General features: G+C 34.0%; 1 protein-coding gene across 11 annotated transcripts in view; it reads left to right on the plus strand.

Moving 5' to 3' along the window:
* Positions 1 to 19,633, plus strand: part of LOC129747911 (uncharacterized) — a 212,017-nt gene that overhangs the window by 46,055 nt on the left and 146,329 nt on the right. For 10 of the 11 annotated variants that reach the window (XM_055742317.1, XM_055742328.1, XM_055742324.1 and 7 more), the window contains exon 2: positions 10,167 to 10,939. In XM_055742317.1, coding sequence (XP_055598292.1) covers positions 10,312 to 10,939 — 628 coding nt within the window. In that variant the 5' untranslated portion in view covers positions 10,167 to 10,311. Of the gene's footprint in view, positions 1 to 9,545; positions 9,562 to 10,166; positions 10,940 to 19,633 lie in introns of those variants that run through there. The other variant, XM_055742319.1, reaches the window with a different exon arrangement.

Consider the following 19,633-nt stretch of genomic DNA (forward strand, 5'->3'; position numbering starts at 1 on the left):
TTGAAAACTGTCCGCATTAAACAATGTTAGGCCGAGTAGACAATAGGTCGGAAGGTCGAATCCGAATAATCTTTAGCAAGTATGAACGTTAGTCCGAATGAACGTTAGTCCGAATGAACGTTAGGCTAATTGGATTAAATGGTTATGAGGACTGCTCGGCTAAACGGACACTAATCCGGAAGAACGCAAGACCGTAAGGACGCAAGGCCGAAAGGACGCAAGCCGAAAGGACGCCAGGACAAAAGAACGCAAGGACAAAAGAACGCAAGGCCGATAATACACAAGACTGGAAGAATGCAAGGCTGAAAAGACGCAAGGCGGAATGGAGGCAAGGCCGAAAGGAGGTAACATCGAAAGGAGGCAAGATCGAATGGGGGCAAATCCGAAAAGAAGCAAGTCTAAAAGGAGCCAAAGCCAAAAGGACGCAAGGCCGGAAGAAGGTAAGTCCGAAAAAAGGCAAGGCCGAAAGTAGGCAAGGCCGAAAGAAGGCAAAGCTAAAATTAGGCAAGGCCGAAAGAATGTAATGCCGAAAGGAAACAAGGCCCAAAAAGAGGCAAAGTCGAAAGGATGCAAGGCCGAAAGGACGCAAGGCCGAAAGGAAGCAAGGCCGAAAGAAGACAAGCCCGAAAGGAGGCAAGACCGAAAGGAGGCAAGACCGAAAGGAGGTAAGACCGAAAAGTGACAAGGCCGGAAAGTAGCAAGGCCAAAAGAAGGTAATGCCGAAAAGAGGCAGGGCAGATAGGACGAAAGGCCGAAAGAAGGCAATGCCGAAAGGAGGCATGGGTGAAAGGAGGCAAGGCCGAAAGAAGACAAGGCCGAAAGGAGGTAACGCCGAAAGGAGGCAAGGTCGAAAGCAGACAAGACCGAAAGGAGGCAAGGTCGAAAGCAGACAAGACCGAAAGGAGCCAAAGCCGAAAAGAGGTAACACCGAAAGGAGGTGAGATCGAATGGAGGCAAGGCCAAAAAAAGGCAAGACCGAAAGGAGGCAAGGCCGAAAGAAGGCAATGCCGAAAGAAGACAAGGCCGAAAAGAGGCCAGGCTGAATAGACGCAAGGTGGAAAGGAGGCAAGATTGAAAAAGGGCAAGATCGAAAAATGGCAAGATCAAAATAGGACCAAATCGAAAGAAGGCAAGGTCAAAAAGACGCAAGGTCGAAAGAACGCAAGGTGGAAAGGACGCAAAGCCGTAAGGATGGTAGTTTGAATGGACATGAGTGTCTATCGCTAGGCTAAATTTAACTTAGGCATAATCATCAATGGTCCCAAAAACCCCATCATCCATGCGACGGGCAAGAACAAATAGATCTTCGGCCTAAGCAACATTCATGCACAGTAGCGTAAAAAATAGGCCTGGCATCCATTCGGCCAATCATTTTTAAATTTGAGATCGGTAGCGTAAGCGCAAGTCATACTCAATATGATTGGACTTACAAATATTACATTTTTTTTTAAATTTTACATTCGGTAGTAGTTTTAACAAACCCAAAGCTTCAACCCTGGCACCCACCAGCTGCTTGCTGCCGCCAGCAAACCCGCAGCATGAATGGTTTTTAGCTAATTGTCTTTACTTCATCCCACATATTGACAGCGTTTTTGCTCAAATCGTGTCATATTTACCCACCGGTTGCCACTGCTGTTAAATTTCACCCACCACAAACCATCAACGGATCCGCCTTCCGCCCTGGTGTTTCCACAAATTACCGTCGTCGTTTTTAAAACATTGGTGATTCAACGTATACATATTACATATACATTTCGCGGATATTGTTTGTCGCCTCAGCCAACCAGTCCACCAGCCAGCCAATGTTATTCGATGGTGTCGTTAAAATTAACTCTGAGGTCTGAGGGCGGTTGGCGGGTTAAAACAGCTGTAGGGGAGCTTGGATGCTGTTTACCTTCAAAATTGCGATCATTTGGTTTGGTGTTTAAAAATCGAGAAACACCAACGAGAAATCAGCACCCTACCAATAACCCCACAAAGTTATCGATGCTGCCGCATTGATAATGATCGGTGCCAATATTGAGGCGCGCGATTGGCAAAACCGGAAATCTGAGCTATTCTGGTTTGTTGACTAATTTTGTTTGGGAAGAAGTCGATGGTTTTAGGAAGGAAGCTTGGATATCAAATTATCCACGTAAAATGCTGATTATTTATTGAATGAACTCAGTTTTGAGCTTTTTTAAAAGCAAATTTTGGTGATTTTTTTTTAATTGGTTCATTTTAAAACTATTTTTCTATACAAAAAGCAAAATTGTCGTTTATGTTATTTTTGTAATTTTTGTAATTTTTGTCATATTTGTCATTTTTGTCATTTTTGTCATTTTTGTCATATTTGTCATTTTTGTCGTTTTTAACTTTTTGTCATTTTTGTAATTTTTGTCATTTTTGTAATTTTTGTCATTTTTGTCATTTTTGTCATTTATGTCATTTTTGTCATTTTTGTCATTTTTGTCATTTTTGTCATTTTTGTCATTTTTGTCATTTTTGTCATTTTTGTCATTTTTGTCATTTTTGTCATTTTTGTCATTTTTGTCATTTTTGTCATTTTTGTCATTTTTGTCATTTTTGTCATTTTTGTCATTTTTGTCATTTTTGTCATTTTTGTCATTTTTGTCATTTTTGTCATTTTTGTCATTTTTGTCATTTTTGTCATTTTTGTCATTTTTGTCATTTTTGTCATTTTTGTCATTTTTGTCATTTTTGTCATTTTTGTCATTTTTGTCATTTTTGTCATTTTTGTCATTTTTGTCATTTTTGTCATTTTTGTCATTTTTGTCATTTTTGTCATTTTTGTCATTTTTGTCATTTTTGTCATTTTTGTCATTTTTGTCATTTTTGTCATTTTTGTCATTTTTGTCATTTTTGTCATTTTTGTCATTTTTGTCATTTTTGTCATTTTTGTCATTTTTGTCATTTTTGTCATTTTTGTCATTTTTGTCATTTTTGTCATTTTTGTCATTTTTGTCATTTTTGTCATTTTTGTCATTTTTGTCATTTTTGTCATTTTTGTCATTTTTGTCATTTTTGTCATTTTTGTCATTTTTGTCATTTTTGTCATTTTTGTCATTTTTGTCATTTTTGTCATTTTTGTCATTTTTGTCATTTTTGTCATTTTTGTCATTTTTGTCATTTTTGTCATTTTTGTCATTTTTGTCATTTTTGTCATTTTTGTCATTTTTGTCATTTTTGTCATTTTTGTCATTTTTGTCATTTTTGTCATTTTTGTCATTTTTGTCATTTTTGTCATTTTTGTCATTTTTGTCATTTTTGTCATTTTTGTCATTTTTGTCATTTTTGTCATTTTTGTCATTTTTGTCATTTTTGTCATTTTTGTCATTTTTGTCATTTTTGTCATTTTTGTCATTTTTGTCATTTTTGTCATTTTTGTAATTTTTGTAATTTTTGTCATTTTTGTCATTTTTGTCATTTTTGTCATTTTTGTCATTTTTGTCATTTTAGTTTTTTTAATTTTTGTCATTTTTGTCAATTTTGTCATTTTTATCATTTTTTTATCTCTTCAACTTTTAACTTTGATTAATAAATTTTGTCAGTACCTAGTGAAGAAAATTTCAACTGACTGTTTGTTTTCCAAAGCAGGCTGAAATTGCAATCATCTTAAAACTACATCTTCATCTTCTTCCAAAACTTTCAGGATCAAGGAAAAACTAAAAGACAAATAATTTCACACGAGAGTTACAGCAAAAAAAAAACCTGAAGAGAAAACCTCAGAGCTTCCAATTGATTGGCAGCCGACTCTTTTCCTGAAACCGATCCTGACTGGCACGGCAGAAAAAAGCTTATCCTCGTTCCGGGTATTTCAATAGCCGAGAGAAGTCTTCCATGTGAAATTCGGAAAGTCATCCCGTTCCAATTCGATCCGGAATGGCACACCACCACCAGAGTTTGACAGGGATGTCAGTGCCAGAATTATTTGTGATTGTATTCGACATTTACCAGTTTCATTAATCAACGGCAATTGACTGCTTTTTTTCGCAAAAGGGAGTGGTTAAAATTGGGAGGATTTTACCTTGCACCGGAAAGATTGAATAAACGTTTACAGGATTTCGAATGTTTTTTTTTTCAATTTGGTTCAATAAATTCGATTGATATATTGTTATACTAAATGAGTAACATTGATGGTGGTTCAAGTTTATTCAACCTTCAATCATAAATTTTGGCGATTCAAACCAATTTGGAAACATTCCAGAGTCGGTCGGAATTCCCAAACTGTAATATTTCAAGCGAATTTGTCCCTTCAAATAAAAAGCTCAGTCAAGGCAAAAAAAAAAATAAACAAAACTGTTTCCATTAACTTCAATGATGGATTTTATTCCAATATTGGAATCATCAATTGCAAAGCCTCACAAAAAAAATAGATTGTCATTAATTCTGCCGCTCGGTTTTATTTGTTTAATTTTTTTCATTTCTTCTATAAACCGAGAGTTTTTTTCGGAATGAACAACAAACAGGCAAAAAACATGGCTCAGCCACGAAGCAACAACATTCAACAACTGGCGCCAAATTTCCAATGCACGTATAATTCATTCAGTCGGTGAAATGGAATGGATTGGACAGGCAACAGTTTTCCGGCGTTTGGCGGCTGTGCGCTTAAATTAATTTGAAAGTTTAAATTTTTGGCTACTTGAACAAAAGTTTCGGCACGCATTCTTGCCGGAAACCTGCCGACTTTCTGGATTTTTTCAAGTCCGAATGGGTCTTCCGTCAGCGGCTGACAACATGAAGATGAATATTCTGATGTTGAGAAATGATTACTGATTATGCTGAATTTGAAATGAAACTTATGTTTTGGGGAAAAAAAAATGTCAAGAATATTTGTTAAGTTTATAAATTGGTTATAATTGGGGAATATTCTGTGAGTCACGTGACTTGACTTGCGATATTTTACATTTTACATTTTACTTCAACAACTACAACAGGGTTAAAATTTTTTAGCTCAGATGAACTAGGATCGATCTTTGATGCTCATCCGAATTTACGTTTAATATCTAAGGGTACGAACACGAAGCAAAATATTCAGTCACCGGATAAATTTCGCATTTTTTCGCAAGGTGGGTAGCCAGGTGCCCAGATTTGTCTGTAAAACCAAGACTTTTGACCTTTCGTCCAGATATTGGTCATACACAGATTTTGCCCAGATTTTTGCTGAGAGTGTTTGGTTTTGTATTCTGGTTATTTTGGAGTCGAAAACTATACTCTTTCCTACCACGTACTACTACACCATTCAAGTTTAAAAAATTAAGTTTTAATGAATAATTGCTGTCATACCAATGCATTCAAGCGAGATTTCTTTGGTGTAATCAGGAACTTACGGATCATATCCGGTACATAAATATTGATTTCATGACTCGAATTTTAAAGTCTGTAAAACCTGGGCACTCTGAACAAAAACAGGGCAAAATCTGTGGGCAATCGGGGCAAAATATTTGGTCTTACCAATATCTTGACAAAGGGTCAAAATTCTGTGTTTTACAGACAAATCTGGGCACCTGGCAACCCAGAGTGCACGTGAATAGAGTTGTTTTTGACATTTCGTACGCACACTTGCTGAGCGAAAACCTTCGGTGTTTTACAAAAAATAATCACACATGCAAAATCTTTGCAAATTAATTCGCGGAAAAAACGCGCAAAAAAACAATCCGCGTTAGTTCCGAAAAGGTTAATTCTGGAAAACCGCGTGAAAAAACCTCGCGAGTTCCAGGACCGCTTGGATTATGAAAAGGAATCATAAGGATCTGAATACTCGGTGCCTCCGCCTGACATCAAAATGCTTTAAATACTTTAAACACCCAAAATGTTGGTATTAGATGAAAGGAATCAATTAGTAGAAGTCGAATTTTGCAGTCTGACGCTACGAAACGCGAAACGAAATTGTAAATGACTGAAAATCACATGAACAAAATCTAACAAAACTATGACAAAAACATAACAAAATTATGAAAAAAAATTTAGAATATCATGACAACAAAAATTACGAATCGCCGGCAAAACATTGAAAAAAATATGGAAAAGGTGATAAAAATATGACAAAAATATGAGAAACGATAAATACTACTAGATTTAAGTAATCAACTGTATAAGCAAAACACGAGTTTGACTTCTTAAAACTTAATGGTATGCGCCATTTCAAATAAAGAAATGGTTTAAAAAAAATACACAAAATTTTGTTAAATTTGACATTAGAGTGGCAAAGCCATGACCAAAATTTAAAAATCAAATCTGACAGAAATAAATTAAAATTGACCAAATAATAAAAAAAATTACAATAATGTCAAAACTGAAAAGAAAACTTTGACTTATTTTTATTAACATTATGGAAAATATGACAAATGAAATAAAAATATGACAAATATAATAACTAATTAAAAATTACAAACATGACACAATTTTGCAATAAAATAACATGAATCTGGTAATCTATGACAACAATCTTACAAATATGATGAAAATATTTTAAAGCTATGACTAAAATATGATAAAAATTTGACAAAAATTTCATAAAAAACAAAATATGACAAAAAATTGACTAAGGTTTGTTATAGGACTGTCAGATTTTCATCATTGTATTTTAATTTTTGTCATAATTTTGTCATGTTTTCATATGTCGTATGTTTGTCATAGTTCTGTCAGATTTTTTTCCATTTGATTGAAATTTGTTGAAGTTTTGCATTTTATTCGTGCGATTATAGTCGTTTTACAATCTTCTCTTCATACTGAAAATCTTATCCGGGTTATCTGTGTTCGATGATTACTCTTCGATTTGAAAACACGGACATCGGCTTAGGAGGGAACTTACTTGCCAACTGAGCTACACATATCACAAGCCCATAGTTTTGTCTACATTTTGTCATATTTTGTCTTTTTTTTTTCGTCATACTTGCCATATTTTTGTAACATAGCATATTTTTGTTTAACTTTGTTATTTTTGTTTAACTTTTGTTATTTTACTGTCGTATTTGTCATCATTTTGCCATTTATTTTACATATATTTGAAAGTTGAAAGTATTTTGTTATATTTTTATCCCATTTTTCATAATTTTGTCATTATTTTGTGAAATTTTTGTCAGAACCTTGTCATATTTTAGCCCATTTGTCTTATTTTTGCATTTTAATGTAAAATTTCTAGCATATTTTTACCAACTTTGTAATATATTTTTAAGATTTATATTTGCTTGTCAGATTTTTGTGATTTTATTGTAAATTTTTTGTTGTCACTTTGTCATTTTTGTAAATTTGATGTCTAATATTTGTCCTTATATTATTTTTGTCAGATTTTTGTCATTTTATTGTCAAATGTTGATCATAATTTAATCATATATTTTGTTGACTTTAGTCATAGTTTTGCAATTTTTGTAAAATTTTTCTCATACTTTTGTCTAATTTTGTAATATTTGTCACATTTTTGGTGAAATTTTTTTAACCAGTAAGCGGAAACCACCATCTTTGACTTCAAGATGGCGTCGGACAGTCGAATTCGACTTCTACTTATTGACACCACGTTATTTACGAAAATCCGCGCTTAAAAACCGCGCACTTTCATAACCAACACAGAAACGGCAATGATAATTAAATGTATAAGCTTTTGAAAAAGATTTTTTGATAAATTATCATTTGCAATGAAGAATATTCGAGAGGAATATTTTCAGTGTATGTCCGGATGAACTGGATAAATTCGCACGATCGAGCCGGTTCTTCGCGTGAAAATTTGCTGTACTGTAACCTTGCTGTACTGTAACTTTCTATGATTATTTTTGTGAAACTTACTCAAAAACTTTCGTTGCCCAAAATTATTTGTTTGATATGTCAAATAAAGTGAATCAATGCAATATCTGGGCATTTTTCAATGTAAACCAGGCATCCTGGCCGAGCCGGACTGTCGGAAATTTTGTATTAAAAATCCGAGCAAATCCGTAAAAAACCGGGAAATCTGGCAAGCTTATTTTTCTACACGTCGCAATAGATACGCTCTTTTGGAATATTACACAATTTTTGAGGTTGATTTTTCAATCAACAAAACATTTTATGAGAAATTTCGGAATCATGTAAAAAATAGTCCCAGTGTAGTGTAAAAAGGATTTTCTTGTTTCAAGTTTCTTGAAAATCTTGAAGTTGATTTCAGCTTTCCTAATTATTCTGATGAAACTTCTCCATTATTTTTTATATGGAAGAAATTCTGGATTTGTAAACTTTTTTAATCATTTTTGATAAATTAGTTCTGTGATCTTCAAAGTTTCTTACATTTAATGGTCCATGTAAAAAAAAATGCCTTTTCGTGAGATGCCAAGTAGACTTTAAAAAAACAATGGCCAAAATGAATTCAATCAGTTGTACAGTTTTTTGGTAACAGAAAATGACTGTAAAGATAATTTTATAATAAAGGCAAAAAATACTGATGTAAATTTATGTTAATTTTTTTCATGTTTGAAGGAATGTTTATGGATTTTTCAACCGTAGGAAACTTGAACTTTTTTGAATTCTGAGTTGAATCAGGTTGTACTCCTTAAATTTTTTTATTATCAAAGACTTATAACCGATGTTTGAAAACAAAAATTACAAAAACATACAACATTTCAATAGAACTTGATGATTTGTTTTGAGATCCCAGTTTTGATTTTGGTTCAATAAAAAAACTTTTGTTTTGGTAATCAGACTGTTTGGCTAGTTCAATAATTAGTTTTCGGTTAAATTTGCTCATCATTGTGAAAATAAAAGTACAGTTTCAGTACAGTTACAGTACAGTTACAGTACAGTTACAGTACAGCTACAGTACAGTTACAGTATAGTTACAGCACAGTTACAGTACAGTTACAGTACAGTTACAATACAGTTTTAGTACAATTACAGTACAGCTATAGTACAGTTACAGTACAGTTACAGTACAGTTACAGTACAGTTACAGTACAGTTACAGTACAGTTACAGTACAGTTACAGAACAGTTACAGTACAGTTACAGTACAGTTACAGTACAGTTACAGTACAGTTACAGTACTATTACAGTACATATACAGTACAGTTACAGTACAGTTAGAGTACAGTTACAGTACAGTTACAGTACAGTTACGGTACAGTTACAGCACAGTTACAGTACAGTTACAATACAGTTAGAGTACAGTTACAGTACAGTTACAGTACAGTTACAGTACAATTTCAGTACAATTAAACAATATATTTATTTGGTTTTAAATCTGCTCACATTAAATCTTAAATAAGGCCAAAATTAGTTGGACAAAAGGTTATACGGAAACAGTTAGAAAAAACACTCGTTTATCAAACTAGCATTACGGAACTTCAACCCTGGACTCCGGGTGCGAAAAAATAAATCCACTTAGATTGTTCTACCATGCCGCTGCGTGCACTCGCTCACTCGGTCGTGGAAGCCCCATTAGCGTGGTTTCGATTTTCAACCATCTGGATTCAGTCAGTCAGTCGATCAGTCATTCGGCTAGTCGTCTAGTCGACATTACACTAGCACTTAGTTCGGATTCCTCCCTCTTTAGTCTTCTCCCTCTCTAAGGATTTAACCCCCTAAACACTGATTTTGAGTAGGTACCCGTTTAAACTAGTTAGTTCAATTTCGGACCAGTCTGTTGCAACCACATCGGCAGAAAATCAAATCCGCAAGTATATCTTGCGGTTTTCAACCCACAAATAGTACGATTTAATATCGTCTTTCAATGCGTCACCCTCGTTTCGGTCCCTCGTTTTGAGTGGGTGGGCGGCCAGTTTTCACTTATCCATTAAAGGGAGGCTGGCGTCTTTGATATTTGCGGTTTCGGACTCGAACACTTTTCAACAAATTTTAGCGACAAAATTTACAATTGGCATCAACATCAACTGGTTTGGTCCCCAATCAGAGATTTTTCGAGCTACAATCTGATAAGTTTTAATTAAATTTCAAGTGTGGTATGTTGTTTTGATGATCCGGGCGAACGAACGTGATGCAGTCGTCGTCGTATGAATTGGATTAGTAAATTGTTGTGTCCCGGAGCTAGCTCCGGGAAACCCATCGAAAGACGCCAAAGAACGTCAAGTGCACACGAGTTTTTTCAAGAGAGGGACCATCTTGATGGGATCGAACAATTAAAGATAGTGACTCGAACTACAAGCCGTGAATTTTAAACTTAAAGTGGAATTGGAATCTTTACAGCTTTACGCAGTTGCTGCTTTTGAAGCGGTTTCTCCAAGTAAAGTGTCAAGTGGTTCTGTGTGTGTATGGGAATGTGTGAAAGTTGTTATTGCCAGTTGGCTTCAGTTTTTAATCAAGTGCCAAAATTAACCGTCAACCGGAAGTGATGCGGGAACTGCCCAAAAGTACCACGCATGTGGTCAAGAAAGCGTCGGATATCTTTCTTCCCGGGGATCGCAATGCCGGATATGTGTACGGCAGTAATGGGATATCAAAACAGCATCAGCATCAACAACAATCTACAAATGCATCCTCGGTGAAAGTTCTCGACAACGGTAAAGCTCCATTGGCCGGAGGCATCAAAACCTCCCCGACGACCCAATCCCTGGTAGTTCCAAGGACGGAATTGCTGCACTCGATTAGTTCCACCAGCTCGGAAGTGGACGACGATCGGGGCTTCAATGTGGATGACATAAGTGATGAAATGTGTAACTCCAACAGTTGCAGCAGTGGTAGCTCCAGTAGTAGTTCTTCAACGAGTGAAATTGAAGTGGAACCGGATGAGGAAGAGGATCCTGGGGGTTCCAATTCTGGGGGTAGAATGGAAACTTCGGTGGATGAGGGCGGTGGCTGTTCGCCACGGGTTATTGTGGGAGGGAAGAAAAATGGTAGAGAGAATGGTGGCGTCACGGTGGAGAAGCCCTCGTTGAATAGCCCCCTGATAGTGGAAGAAGAGGATGACCTCTCGAAAATACCCAGATTGAGAAGGCAGCAGCGTGACGGCAGACAGAAAGGTATGTTCGATGATTTAGTTATACTTTCATTGCAAATCGGTTGAAGCAGTTTGTTAAACGAGTGGGTTCTATTAGTACCGACCTTTATTCTGAGCTTATGATAAGTGATTAATGATTTAAAAAAAATTGTTAATATTTTAGTGAAACACTTTTTTTGAGAAACAAAAATCGGATTTCAAAGTTTTGATTACATTTGAAGAATCTCTGCAAAATACTTTCAATTTTTAATTTCCAATAACTCTCACTCATTGGCTTATGAAATTTCTAGGCTCTCAATTTTGACTAAGGATTTTTAAAGATATAATATTCAATGAAAATTATTCTTGTTCATGATTTGTCGAAAGAACACTAACAGAATTCAGTCACAGGAGACCCACCCCTTATTATGTAATTTTCATTTGAGCAGTCGAATGAAGGCTATTTGAGCCAGCACACGCATCGTAAAATGGAGTTATGGCCGTTTTCCCTCAATTTCCCAACATTTTTAGTATAGTTGAGAAAAAGCATGTTCGGACTTAAGATTTTGAACCAAAAAAAACCAACTTGTCTTAAGTGGTTTTTTCCAAGAAATCCAATGTAGACTTTTTCAAGCACCGCACGCATTATGAAATGAAGATTTGGCTGTGTTTTCCCTCATCTCCTTTACATTTCTAAACTGATTGAAAAAAAAGCATGTTCGGACTTGAACATTTCTGAATCGAATGAGACCTATCTTGTGTGATTTTCTCCTTTTCTGAAATATTTGAAAAATGTTGGGGAATTGAGGTGAAAGCAACCATAACTCCAATTTTCCAGATAGGTTTCATTCGATTCCTCGAAAAAAAAAACACATTAGATGAGACTTATTTTATTAAAAATTTTCAAGTCCGAACAAGCTTTTTCTGAAATATATTAAAAATGTTGGGAAATTGAAAGTAAATCAGTCATAACTCCATTTTGCGAAGCGTGTGATAGCTAAAATTACTTAATTCGACTCTTCGGAAAAAATCACAGAGGATAGGGCTATTTTTGTTCAAAATTTTCCAGTCAGAGTTTTTCTGGATTGTTTACAAAGCATAGGGGAATTGGGGGTTGAAAAGGCACTATATCTCCGTTTTTAAGCTTGTGGGGCGTCTGAAACTATGTCCAATTGATTTTCCAGACATTTTAACTAAAAGAAAGAATATTTTCATAGATTTAATTCATGAAAGACGGGTGATATTGGGTGGCGGTTTAAGCACTTTTTTCCCCATTGTGTGTTGTTGAAAAACCTTACTTAATTTAGTATTTAAAACTTATGTTGAGACAGAAGTTTCAACTTATTCAAGTGCTTATCTTAATTACTTTGGGTGCGCTGATTTTTTTGCAATCTTCCAATTTTAATTCAATCATCATCTTTATCGATGATCGCGAGTAGATTTGACTTGAGAGAAAAAAGTTTAAAACATGTTTTTGGCTTTCTTACAGAAAGGCATAGGGAACGGTCAGTTGGGGATATCATTAATTAAGGGTCCAAGACCCCACTTTATAGGTACCAATCGACTCAGCTCGACGAGTTACGATGATGTCCGGGAATTTGTATGTTCCATAAAATCGTTCTTAACACATTAACTCCTATTCTAGGTTTCACGATTTTGATGAATTTAGTATCAAAATATTGCATTTTTTTTCCTGTAGGACTTATTTCAAAACCAAAAAAAAACAAAATTGTTTAAAATTTTTCTATTCCATAGAACATATCATGCTTACGTTGGCTCCAAAAAAGGTAGCCATTTGCTCAGCAGCAGTAGCCAGCAATCGCTAAATTAATTACAAAGGCGATCAAAAATTTGACAAAAATTTCATAAAACAGCAGAGAATCGATCCCACGCCATCTAGCATGAGAGTTTAGGAGGTTAACCCCTTGACCACTAGTGAGCGTCGAGATATGTGGCTCTCAAACTTTAACAGTTTGAATTATTTGGATTATAAATGAACTCGTTGAATATAAGTTCGTTTATCCTCCAAAAAACGTACTGGGCACCTTTTTTTATATTGAGTTTAGTAATTTTTGCTATCGATTTTCTTTAATCATAATCTTTTTTATAGATTAATAATAAATAATTCAGAAATAAGGAATCCATTATTGTGTCATTTATTTCCAAAGATAATTGACACTCTGTAAGAAAGCCTCCAATCCACTGATAAGTGTATTAAATCGGGTTTTTTTATTTTCATTTCAGTCATAAATGAGAATTTAAATGAATTTTCAAACAAAATTTTGGCCAAAAGGATTCTTAGCTATTTCATACAGTATTAGTCAAAACGGTTTGCAGTCTTCGTCAAAGTTATAAAATGAATTAAAATCTTCAATATCAAAGTAAAAAAAAAGATCTTCTGTCATATTAGAACCATTTTTTCTGTTATTTTTCAAAAAAAAAATCTTAGCTTTATTTCTATAAAGCTTTGTTCCTCTGAAACTAGAATAACTTGAACATTTTTGAATCCTTGATTAAAAGAGCAATTAATATATTTCAAATCAGCTTATGTTTTTCCTTATCGTTGGTTAGTTTGACAGTTACTTAAGATCGATTTTACTCAAAATATGTTAAATTTACAACTTTCAAACGCCGTATCACCAAAACTAGAGATGATAGACAAAAATTGACAAATGGTTCGTATTTAGAACTTCAAAATCTTTCATAATCAGTTACTCAAACATTTCCCCTGTGTTATTTTATAAAACGAAGGGGAAAGTTTGAATCAATTCTAGCTTCAAAAAACCTACATTTTACAGAAAATTTGTGGCATTTGTGTTTTCAATTTAAAAAATAAGTATTGTATTGATTTCTGTAACTATGTTTCTAATAAGATAGCCAGATTGCCTGGTTTTTCCGGGTTTGCTCGGACATTTAACACAAAATTTATCAAAAGTCTAGTTTGGCCCGGTTGTCCGGATATTAAAGCCCGGATTTTGCCCGGATATTTTCACTATATTTGCAAAAAAAAACAAGCGAAAAACAAATTGTGCTGTACAATTTTTTATCTATGCGTCTAAACAAAAATTTCTTGTGTGCAAATTTTTAAAATAATCATGAAAGGTTTTTTTAAAGCCTATAAAACAATTTAAAAATTTCTGATGAGTTCTGATCAAAAAAAATTTTTTTTTTCTTGATTTGTGTTGAGTGATTCCTGAGTTTTGAACAAATTTGCTCGGATTTTTGGATGGCTATCTGAAATCAAATGCCCGGATTTTTTTTAGGTTTTCAGATAAAACATCCCGGATTTGTCAGGCTCGAATACGTGCTGAAAAATTATGGCAATCTTAGTTTATCATTATGATACAAATACGATACCAGAACTAATATCCATTGAATTCGTAAAAACTAAACTGAGGATTCAGAACAAAATTTTGTTGACCCAACAATGGATGTTTGAATGTTTGAATTCAATTATTTAGGATAAATAATAAAATAAGATCAAATAATCAATTTGACTCAAATTATTCAAATATCCTTAAGGGGGAGGGGGGGGGTGGGGGGAAGGGGGGTAGGGTCTAAAGGGTAAAAAAAACACCATTTTCACAATTTTTTTTCTAGAGCTATCGTTCAAACAAATGTATTCAAATTTTTTGCATTATACAAAGCATTGTGAAAAGAACATTTAGTAATTTTTTCGTAGAAAAATATTGAAAAATGAGCCGGTGACGGAGCACTTTCGAGGATGCCTTTTAGAAAACAGGATTTGCGGTGGACACTGTATCTCAGCACAGAATCATCTGAAGTCAAAAAATCAGAGCAAAATATTTTTAATAGATGTTTTTCTGGACCCCAACGTTTTTATATAACTTAAAAAAATTTTTATGAAGTTTTTGTGGCTGTTTGTAGTAAAAACTACGATTTTTCACGAAAAAATCCGCCATTTTTTATCTGTTAAATCTCCCCAAAGTAAAAAAACAAAAAATAGAAACGTTGGGGTCTGGTATTTTATATGTAGAAAATATGTTTCAAACTTGAAAAGAATCGGATAAGTAGTTTTCAAATGACGATGTCCACGGATTTTAAAAATGTGCTTTCGAGAAAAACGCGTTTGAAGTTTCTGCTCTTGCTTTCTTGCAGTATAAGATAGGAGGAGATAAAGGCCTATAATTTCTACAGTTTTGCTTTAATTGACTTGAAAGTTTCATACAACATTCTTGAAATGTTTTACAATAAGAAAATAAAAAAATAAGAAAAAGATTACCCAGTTTATAATCGGGCTTGCCAAGATTTTCAAAAAAAAAAAAGGTTGGGGAAGGCCCAGGCGGTTCGGTTGCCCGAATATCGAAAAAAAAAAGGAAAAAGCCCGGTACTTGCCAAGATTTTAAACAATTCACGTCATATCGAAACCCAGAACGGAAATTGAATTCACGAAATTTTATTTCGCATACATTTCTTGGAATTTTAAATGAGATCAGATTTGAATGCAGCTAATGTACTTTGTTAAAAAAAAATCAGTTTTAATGTTTTTATTTTTCGCCATTTATTAATATTTTTTAAAATATCTGGATTCTGGCTGGATTAGCCCAAACATTGCTCGGTTTTCGAGTTCAAATTTAAAGTTTTTGGGTAAATATGCCCGGATTTGCCTGGCCCGTAAAAAAAAATTGAAAGCCTAGTTTATATGAATCAGTTTTTAGTTTAAAGTGAAAACTTTAAAATCATATGTTAGAACTATGTGGAAATGACTTTTCAACAAACATGATTATTCTCAAAAAAATTGATTTTTTTTTTCCAAAACCATCCACCTGCTCGCTTCAAGCAATGTTGTGTAAAAAATTGTTAAGTTATTTAAAAAAATATCGAAAATTTTTTAAATTTTTGTTAAGTTTATATGTTTTTGATTTAAAAGAAAATAAAATTAAAAACCATTTTTGAGATTTCCATTTGAAATTTTACACTTAATTCTTATGCAGAATTGAAACTTGATAAAGTTCCACAGTGGTGATCCCAAATGGAAATATTAGGAAAAGTTTTTCATTTGGAATTTTCATTCAGATTTACGAACTGAATAAAAAAATAATAGTGGAAGGTAGATTTCATATTGAAATACAAGAATTCAAAGTTCAAATAAGTGATTTGTGGTTAAGGATTCTGATCCAAAATTCGCTATTAGAATTATGAGTTTGTGGAATTTTTTTGTTGGGGCTAAGATTCAGAAATTTATTTCAATTCATGAATTCAAAATTTTAATTCAGGTTTGAAATGCAAAATTTAAAATCGGAATCAAAATTTATAATTCAGTTTCAGATTTAGCTCGAAGTTCAAATTTATCGCGTTTTCAAAATTTTGAATGTTTGTTCATTGTTAATTTTATATTCAATCAGAGTCAGTTTTAAACACAAACCAATAAATAAAAATAGTATCTAAGTTTATTTTGAACATTGCGTTCTTTGAAAAATCTAGATTTTAATTCCTACAGGATTTGAATAAAGCAATAGATGGTTACGATAATTTTTGTTGATAAAAGATCTTGAACTTAATCTTCAGGTGAAAAATTAGTTTGAAATATTTTTGTCTAATTTATACAAGAATGGAACCAACGAAATTAAATCCAATCCAGTAAAAAAAACTAGTATTTTTTATTACATCAACCATTGGCTTTAATAAATTTACTTCATCAAGGCTGTTTTTTTCTAAAACAAGCTTGCAAATTAAAGTTTTTTTTTTAAATGGTCTTGTAAAACGGACACTGCGTAGAAAAGGTGCATATTAATAAATAATATAAAAAGTGCTGTACCAATGTTGGCAATAAAATGACTGTAGCTTGAATCGAATAAAATGAAATTGCATTTGATCTTTGGGAAGAATATTCTGAGATATTTACCCTCTTCATGTAGGGATATTTATTTTTTATATTTTCCAAGATTCCCAAAAATATTTTCAAAAAAGTTCAATGTGGTTTACAACTCATTTGAAATGAATTGCTTACGATGATTCAATCTGATTCAGTATTAATGGATTTTAATTAAGATTACCCGGTTTTATCCGGGTTTGCCAGCACGGATAGTTCAAATAAAATTTTGGAAAAGTCCGTTCCAGCCCGGTTTCCATAAAAAAAAAATTCATTGAAAATGCCCGGATTTTGACCGAGTTCATTCTCATTCTAATTTAAAACTGAAAAAAAAAATGTAAGTTTGATAAAAAAAAAATCATAAAAGGTTTTTCGAAAATTAGATTTAAAATCTTCGATGAATTTCGATAGAAATTTATTTTCCTTTATTTTTGTTGAGTAATTCCTGGGTCTTGACTAAATGCGCCTAGATATTTGGTCGACAATTTAAAAATCAAATGTTTGGGTTTTCCAGGTTTTTAGATAAAAGTGTTCGATAAAGATGATGGGCATACTGTTGGTATGTTTTATTCTATGGAATTGAAAATAAAGGTTTTATTACCCTAGTGCCTCATAAACAAAGTCACAAATTATTATATTTTGGATTATTTAAGGAAATGCCTTCCTTTTTCATTGTTTTGGTGGATTTAACGTTCGAGTGTTTTATAGTATTAAAAAAATATTTTAGTCATCAATGTTTGCCAAAAACATGATCCAATTACCCTAAATCTGCTTGCACCCAGCTGCAAAGTGCCATAAAACATCACTTTCAAGAGCTGAACCATGGTGCTAATGCCAATGCAATGCAGTCGCAACCACGAATTTTCGCGAGCCGTAATTTAATTGATATCACGTGTCAGCGCAATGGAAAAGTTATAAACTTCCAGTAAGTAAGTAAGTGAACAGCTCCCCACAGTTGATGCACTTGTGTATTTTCACCGCCTTTCGACGAGGTGCAAAAATAAATTCATAAAGTTATTTTCAGCCGGCTTCAGTCATTGTTGTTGCTGCTAGATGAATTATATTTTCCATAAGCCCGGGAGCGCACGCAAATTTCTAACAGTTTGATGATTTTGTGATGGTTTACATCTTAGGCCGCCTTCCGTTTGCGTAAATATATAGTTTACTATTTCATTCCCGGACTGCCAAAGATGCTGCTGCTGTTGCCTAGGAGGGCGGATTTGTTTAGATCTAAATTTCCTGACGGGCGTACGCAGGAAGAGGCTTAAGGTTTTTGACGGCCGCGCCGGCGGCAACGCGTAAATAAACTGAGAATTGAAAACATTACCCAAACATTGGCTGCCAGTTGTTGGTTTGAAAAGCAAACGTCGTCGTGTCTGTTGGGAAATTTAAATCCTCAAGGAATTTTCATGCGTTTCCTAGCATATTGAATGGAACAGATTTTCATCACATGGGATTGCTGACATTCAAACTGTGATGTGTTTTGTTAACCTTCACTTGAAGAACACAAACGTTGTTGGGTGGTCTGTTCGTTAACTGAACATTATTTATTTAACATTTTATTAGAATCTTTTTTTCTGAAATATTGGCAACAAATTTTTACAAAGCAATTTTGGTTGAAAAAGGATTAAAAAGTTAAATTTTGTTCTGCACGTAAGTGTACATTTCAGTACACAAACTTATTCCCGACCCAAAGAAAAATAAACATCAGGTATTTGCTTGATGTCGAACCTATAAAACGTTGATCTCATTAAAGACGGTGGGTTTGTACAGTTCGAGTTGTCCGATCGAGGAATATTATTAAATTACCGATTATAACTGACCCCGTGCGACTGGCGGTTTGATTTGGGTAGGTTGAATTGGTCTACTTTTGAAGGAGCACGCCCCAGTCGTAAAGTAAACTCGAATCTGTTTAGTGTATTATACATGTAGGATTATATCAATGATCTTGTTTCAATCGAAAATAAATCAGAAGCAGAAACCAAGAACCAAAAAAAAAATGGAATAGGGGAGATGGGGGCATAAAGAGCACCCAGGGCATTTATGACCTTTAAATCATCTTGATCTAAAATGTACGCACTGCAACATGATCTACACATTGTTTCTCAATTTTCAGCATCATAAAATTTTTGATTTTTCACTTTAATCCATTTTAAAACGCGTTTTTACTTTAATTTGTTCACTAGAGACGAACAGAGCACTATCAATGAAGGCATAATGAGCATTTTCTGCCGGGGAATCTAGCAGCGAATTCGACTCGATGAAGTCAATTAAGTAATAGAGCTACAGCTTAACTTGTATCGTCTGACGATTTGGCCTATTGGTTAGATGTCAGAGAGGTAATCATTAGACTCGAGTTCGATTCCGGTTCGAGGAGATTTTTTTTGCACATACCATTCATGATTGATTTTTTTTATTGTTACATTATACGGCTAATAGCATCAAAGCATCATCCGTCAAACAAAACACCAGAAACATAATGTATGAGCATGTGTTAATTCTTTGAATTCTACAAACAGACCTAGATTATTTTGTTATTGCTTTGTTCGATGAATCTACGCCTCACCGTTTAGTGCAATCATGATCATGAATGATAAATGAAAAAAAAAATCACCTCCACCAGGAATCGAACTCGAGCCTACTGATTACCTCTCCGACATCTTACCAATAGGCCAAATCGTCAGACGATACAAGTTAAGCTGTAGCTCTATTACTCAGTTGGCTTCATCGAGTCGAATTTGCTGCTAGAATCCCCGGCAGAAAACGCTCATTATGCCTTCATTAATGGTGCTCATACTGCCTCGGGGGGTTTCTCATTATGCCTCTACAGTGACTGGTTTTCAGATTTCGGCAAAAATTTTTAAAATGCATTTTTAAACGTTTTCATCTACTTTTTCAAGTTTC

This window comes from Uranotaenia lowii, chromosome 2 (assembly GCF_029784155.1).
Source record: "Uranotaenia lowii strain MFRU-FL chromosome 2, ASM2978415v1, whole genome shotgun sequence".
NCBI classification, from domain to species: Eukaryota; Metazoa; Arthropoda; class Insecta; order Diptera; family Culicidae; genus Uranotaenia; species Uranotaenia lowii.